This window comes from Pygocentrus nattereri, chromosome 21 (assembly GCF_015220715.1).
Source record: "Pygocentrus nattereri isolate fPygNat1 chromosome 21, fPygNat1.pri, whole genome shotgun sequence".
NCBI classification, from domain to species: Eukaryota; Metazoa; Chordata; class Actinopteri; order Characiformes; family Serrasalmidae; genus Pygocentrus; species Pygocentrus nattereri.
In genome coordinates, this window is record NC_051231.1 from 20,469,729 (window position 1) to 20,476,202 (window position 6,474).

General features: G+C 38.2%; 1 protein-coding gene across 2 annotated transcripts; it reads right to left on the reverse strand.

Moving 5' to 3' along the window:
• Positions 1-1,537: 1,537 nt before the first annotated feature.
• LOC108425717 (acidic mammalian chitinase-like) lies at positions 1,538-6,474 on the reverse strand. 2 transcript variants are annotated; one of them, XM_017694596.2, is made up of 11 exons: positions 6,422-6,472; positions 5,542-5,585; positions 5,423-5,449; positions 5,137-5,341; positions 4,965-5,021; positions 4,721-4,886; positions 4,524-4,648; positions 4,213-4,336; positions 3,904-4,086; positions 2,914-3,030; positions 1,538-2,811 (listed from the first exon to the last, which is right to left on the reverse strand). In XM_017694596.2, exons 1-11 carry the CDS (start codon positions 6,424-6,426, stop codon positions 2,677-2,679), a joined length of 1,188 nt encoding a protein of 395 aa, XP_017550085.2. In that variant the 5' UTR covers positions 6,427-6,472; the 3' UTR covers positions 1,538-2,676. The 2 variants fall into 2 exon arrangements, 1 of the variants encoding a protein (XP_017550085.2); XR_005129266.1 differs by having other exon boundaries at positions 2,669-2,811; positions 3,933-4,086; positions 6,422-6,474.

Sequence of the window (6,474 nt, forward strand, 5' to 3'; positions counted from 1 at the left end):
TCTCTCCATGTTGGCTCACTGATCTTGGACTGTCTTGACCCTGATGATTGATTTGCCTATAATAAATCTCGCTTCTCTCAGCATGTGCGTCTACCTTATCATCGCTCCCACTCGTCACTCGTTATGTCCCAACGCAACCAAGCTAGATCCCCTGGCGCTGAGGGTACACGGGCATCTTGTCATTCCCGTAAAAATTTGAAGAAAGATACGGCTTTGGTTTATAACGACGAGATCCCAGGTAAGCGCCTTGGGTCTACCCGTCTTGAGCAACACTGCAGAGAGGAGCAACCTGTAGTAAAAGACATGGTTAGACAGAAGGAACATGCAGGAAACCCTTTCAATGGCACTCAGCTCGCTCTCAAGCACCACTGCGAGCTTCCCATAGGTCGGGTGAGCATTGGGAGTGGCCGAGTGGGTTCTGTTTCTGAGTATTCCTCCAGGTTGGTGCAGAAGTCCAGGCCTGGCTTAGGGGACGTCGCCCAGTCTGTTCCAGTTCCTGGCGTTGTGGACGCCACCCGAGTTCCTGATCCCATTGCCGCACCGTGCAGCACGCCTGTCCAGACACACGGCTCCGGACCCACCTGTCTCTGAGGACATCAATGCAGGCCTGCCTGCCTCCGAAGATGTTGCTGCAGGACCGCCTGCCTCCGAGGATGTAGCTGCAGGCCTGCCTGCCTCCAAGGACATCACAGCCCCTTTGTTCCCGCCGGTCCCATCCTCGCCTGTGCCTGCTGTTCCCCGTGGGCCTCCTCTTCCGCCTGTGTCTGCTGCTCCCCGTTGGCCTCCTGTTCTGCCTGTGTCTGCTGCTCCCCGTGGACCTCCTGTTCCATCTGTGTCTGCTACTGTGTCCCCTGTTTTTTCTGCTCCTTTGTTTTTGCCCTCCTCTGTTCCTGTTTTGTTCCCTGTTGTTGTGTCTGTGCCCATGCCCATTCCCGTTGTGGTTCTTGTTCCTGTCTCTCCTTCTGTTTCTGTCCCAGTGTCTTTGTGTGTCGGTTTCTGTTCCCTTGTCTTTTGCTTGGTCTGTCTTACATTGTTGGTTCCTCATCCTGTTGTGCCTCCAGTCGTACCTCATTCGGTGTCATTTTCTGTTGTTCCTCCTTGTCCTTCCTCCCGGCTCTGTTTCGTCCTCAGTCTGTTTGTGTTTCCTCTGTTCCTGTATCTTTTGCTGTCTCTTCTGTTTCCTCTTCTGTTTCTATTTCTGTGCCCTTGGCTCCTGTTACGCGTTCTATTGTTCTGTATTCTGCATCTGCTTCTGTTCCGGTTTCTGTTCCTGTTCCTCATGTCCCATGTCCTGTCCCTGCTGTTTTCACCCCATTGTTTGGAGGGTTTGGCTTGGCGCTTTGGACTGTCTTGACCTTGATGATGGATTTGCCTATAATAAATCTCGCTTCTCTCAGCATGTGCGTCCACCTCATCATCACTCCCACTCATTGCAGCTGCAAATAAGTGTGTAAAGAATGTAATGTGTGCAAAAGATGTGTATGCATTAACCTAAGGAGAAGTTATAAAGAAGAAAAAATATCCCAAATAACTGAAAAATAGAAGACATTTTATTTGAAGAGAAAAGTAAAACACCACTCAAGTTTTGTTGCATTTTGTCATAGACCATTAGTTTGAGTGTGTTCGGCTGTTCCGAATGGACCTGACATAAGCAGATGTATTTCAGCATAAGAAGAAAGCTAAAATGACAGGAAGAAATGACAGTCATAGTTAATTTAAGCATGCTGTCTCACAAAAATGCACTCTACAGAACTTGCTTTTTTCAATTGTATAAAAGTAATTTGGTAGCAAGTGTTACTCCTTACAGGTTTCAAAGAACTTTAGTGGGAATCTGTAAATTTAAGAAATGTTAAGAAATGTCCAGAATGGTGACCAGAACTGTAGAAGATTTCGAAATGACTTAGAAAACATCAATAGCATAGCATGAGTATTTTTTTTTAGTTTTTATAAAAAATAATGTCCAGCATTCATCATATTCAAAAAATGGAGATCAAATGTTAAGGCAGATAACTTGACAAAAAATAGTCATGTAAGTAGATCCTTATAAGCTATATTATTTTTCATTTTGTTCACAGTATTCTTGAAATATTAAATCAAACATCTATAAAACTTTTTGGTGAATAGTTTGTAATATTTAAATCCACTTTCTGGAAGTTATTATTGTGCATAAAGTAAAAAGTACAGCAAGGTGTCCCAAAATTTTTAATGCTAGTGGAATGTGATGAAAATTATGAGCACACTTCCTCTTCAACAACTTTTTATATTGCTTTCATGCATTTGTTTTTTATTGTTTAAAAAGCAGAACAGACTAATTACATACATGGATTATACAAGCACATTATTTCTAAAACTAAAATTTCATCCCATCAGGTCATTACAACTTGCATATATTACATTTTACATATTATATCATATCATCTGTTATATCATATCTGCTGTTTTAGTTTACATGAAAGGTTCTATATTATTTTCTGAATACTGACCACAAATTGAGTTTTATTGCATTGTTTGCTTAAGGAAAAGGCAGAAGGATCAAACAAGTCTCCATGTTGTGAGTTGGCACTGATCTATTTGAGCATTAATTTAATGTTTACTATTGAAAGCTGCAGAGTTTATGGTTTCACTCAGGTACGGCAGTTGCATGCATAATTGAAGACTGATCATTCTCCAAACTTCTCAGATATTTAGAAGGTTATGTAGGTGACCTATCAGAGGATGGCTTCCTTGTCCACAGAACTCGCCAGCAAAGTCATCTAGATCCAGAGCCCAAACAAAAGCCCCTCCAAACTTGTGGTCTTTTAGATATTGGACCTGTGGGAGGGAGTGGAGTGAAATAAAGTTACGAGTTTTTTAATTATTATCTTGTAAATAGATTTACAAGATTTTTTACAAGATTTTTTCCTCAATAGTCACCTTGATTTCAAAGCTCTCTTTGGTGTCAAAGCCAACCCATTCACCCCCCTTGGTTGCATAGGGTACTCTCTGATCCTCAATCCAGTGGATCTTGGTTCCTTCAAGGAAGCCACAAATCTGAGAAAACAGTGAATGAGAAACATTTAACATTGAATTTCATTTAGAAAGTCATAGCTAAGATATCACAGTGGCCTGGAATCTGTAATATTATCATAGAGCAGACACAATGTAACAGGGTAAAATGTAACATGGCCTTTTTATGTACTTAAACAGGTTCCAGTAGAACATGAAAAAACTGTTTTGTATCATAAATGTACGTTTTTACATTATAAATGCAAATAACTGTACCGGGTTGCAGAATTCACACTTACAGTTTGGGGGGTATAATATTTAAGGAATATTTACATTAGATTCACGAAACCCAAGAAATGTCTGTGCATAAAGGGCAAGGCCGAAACCACAACTATGAATTCCCATGACTTTCAATCCTTCAAATGTCACTGCATTAAAAACCAGTATGCTTTTGTGATCAATATCACCATATAAGTGCAAGTGCTAGTCAAGACCAGTCTCTCATTAAAAAATATTTTAAAAAACACCACTGAAGGAGCTGTAACATAAAAAATGTTCTAAATGTTCTTCTTTCAAAACGGCTTGAATCAGCTTGAATCTTCAATCCTCAAATGATTATTAAGTGATGCAACACAGTGGTAAACTGTGTCCTTCCCAAAACTTTTGGAATGGGTTTCAAGCATTAAATTTGGAATTAATGTATATTTACAAAAAAAAAAAAACAAGTTCATTGGGTAAAACCTTTTGTCATTTTAATGCAGGTCAAACAAAATTTACTTATCACTGTTTTTTGTTTTACTGGCATTTCACATATCATACCACTTTTTGGGATTTGGGTTTATATCCAAATCAAAATATGTTAGGTTGTTCCCCAATCTCCCCTACATTTTACTGTAAATTTTCCTATGAAGTTAATACCTCATAATAGGCCCAGAATCCAGCTTCACCTGTGTAGGGTCCAGCAGAGGCAGGTCCACTAGCTGGAGCTCCAGCTCCATTAGCAGAAGTGGTGAGTTGGAAGGTACGGCCATAAGCTGCAAATCCCATCCTCAGTTTCTCCACAGGGGTACCATTGTCCCTCCAATACCTCATGGCATAGTCCTAGAGAAAATGCAAAAGGAAAGTGATCTGTTGTGGTCTTATTCTTCATCTCTATTGTTGTTTTTTTTTATTTTTTTTTTAGAAAGCCCAGATTATCTATTAATTATCATTTATGTATCTATTTACTGTGTTAAAATATTCAAGATAATCCTGCTCATGAGCTCCCTTGTACAGAGGGCTGTTGTGTCCTGTGAATCTGTCCCAAATTCCATGGAAGTCATAGGTCATCACATTGATGAAGTCCAGATATCTACAGTTAAAATGGAAACATATGGATGAGTTTAATTAGACTCAAATAAGTGAAGCATTGAAACATCTGTAAACTTCAGCTAGTTAACTGTTTCATCAGAAATGCAAGGGCTAGGATTAATATGTGTGTTAAATTGTGTTACTGCATTATATTATATCAGTATGGTTGTATGTGAATATTGACACACTTGGCTATCTCACTGATTTCATAGCCGTCATCAATGATTTCTTTGATAGCAGGCACAGCTGCACTAAGTAAGAGCGTAGATTGTCCAGTAGATCTGGCCTCAGCAGCAAAGGCTTCTTTCAGGTCCTGTAGAATGCATAGTCAAAGTATTATCTAAGGGTGAAAGAATGGAGATTTCAGATGAAGCAACAGTCCTACCTTGCACAACAGTGTAAATCGCTGCTTGTCTTCAGGTGGGCTTCCCCTGGCACCAGGGTATTCCCAGTCCAGGTCCAGACCATCAAATCCATGTGTTCTCAGGAATGAGATGGAGGACTGGATGAATGTTTGACGGTTGGCTGGAGTGGACACCATGATGGAGAACCTAAAGTAAAAATATAAGATCACATGCAGCATCTTCTGTCTAACCTTTTAGACTATGAAACAATCTGTATAAACTCACTGTGTGGAGCCAAAGTTCCAGCCACCAACTGCTAAAAGGGTCTTCAAAGCTGCATTCCTGCAGGAGGAAGACACTTATCTGTGAGCCTAGTGCTTCATACTGAAAGATGAAACCTCTATTTCTGTTTTTAAATTTTTCATTGTTGCTATGGTATTTGACAAATAATACGTACTTGTTCTTCAGGTCATTTAAAGATTTATAGAACACCTCATCATTCCAATCACTGGTGACAAGCTCATTGGCATAGTTGATGGAGGCGAAAGCATAAAATAGGTGGGTACAGAGAAAAGGGTCCACATTAGAAGGCATATACTTTGCAATGCCAGGCCTGTACTGGGACCAGTTGGTGAAGTAGCACCCCAGCTGTTCTGCTGAACCTGAAAAGTGCAAAGTTTCCTATGAGACTTTCTGTTTATTACCCATAACTACTCTTCCAACTTTGAAATTATATGACTCACCAAAATGGCACAGCACCAGGCATAAGCCTAAAGAGATAAGCTCAGTTCATTAGTCATTTGGATACTTTTACAATTAATTCTAAATACAGACGATACATGCTGTAAGGCAGCAAGTTTACCTGCAAGGATTGTGAGCCTGGTCATTGTAGGGAATTGTAGGCTACTGGACAGAATGAACAAATCTGCATTACATGTACATATTAAAGCACCAGTTATGTTTCAATTGTCTGAATTAGTGGCAGTTGAAATATTGTATAATTATCTCATGGTCTCTTACCATTCTTTGTAAGGTTGTGTTATAATATAATACAATATAATATAATATAATATAATATAATATAATATAATACATAAAGCTGACCTAATTCCAATCCAATGTCTTTTCTTGAGACAATGAAGCATATGTAAGTACAAATATAGTATATTAGAAGTACATAGAGAATACTAAAATTATATTTTTTAATTTAATTTTTTAATGAAAATATGTCTAAATTATGCTTTTCAGTGTATTTTGAGTAATATATTTTAAATTACACTGTAAGAAAACACCTGAATAAATTTATTTCTTAACACACTAAAGCATACCTAAAAAAAATTAGCATATTTGCCATCAGCTTAAGTGTATTATTTAAGAACTATATTAATAAAGCTGTCTTTTTAAAATGACTACTAAATTATACTTTAATACAATTTGATGTATTTTAACTGAAACAGAAACCAGTACATCCAGTAGAACATTTATAACATATTCCAAGTGTAATAACAGTTTTGTCCACAAATGACATTTTTTTATTGTAGTGCTTAACTTATGTTTTTCAGGAAAAGCACTCAAAATCTTGTCATACACTCCAAAATAATGCTTTATACATGTAGTATGTATTAAAGCAGGTTTAAACATTTAAAAAGTGTAAACATTAAAAATATGTACTTTTCATATTACAAAGTACACTTAAATGCATTTTTCTTTCACAAGGGTTAGCATACTTTCCCATAGCTTACCTCATGTACCTCAGATGAAGACCATAAAATAAGCACTTCTCTTGCTCCTTATA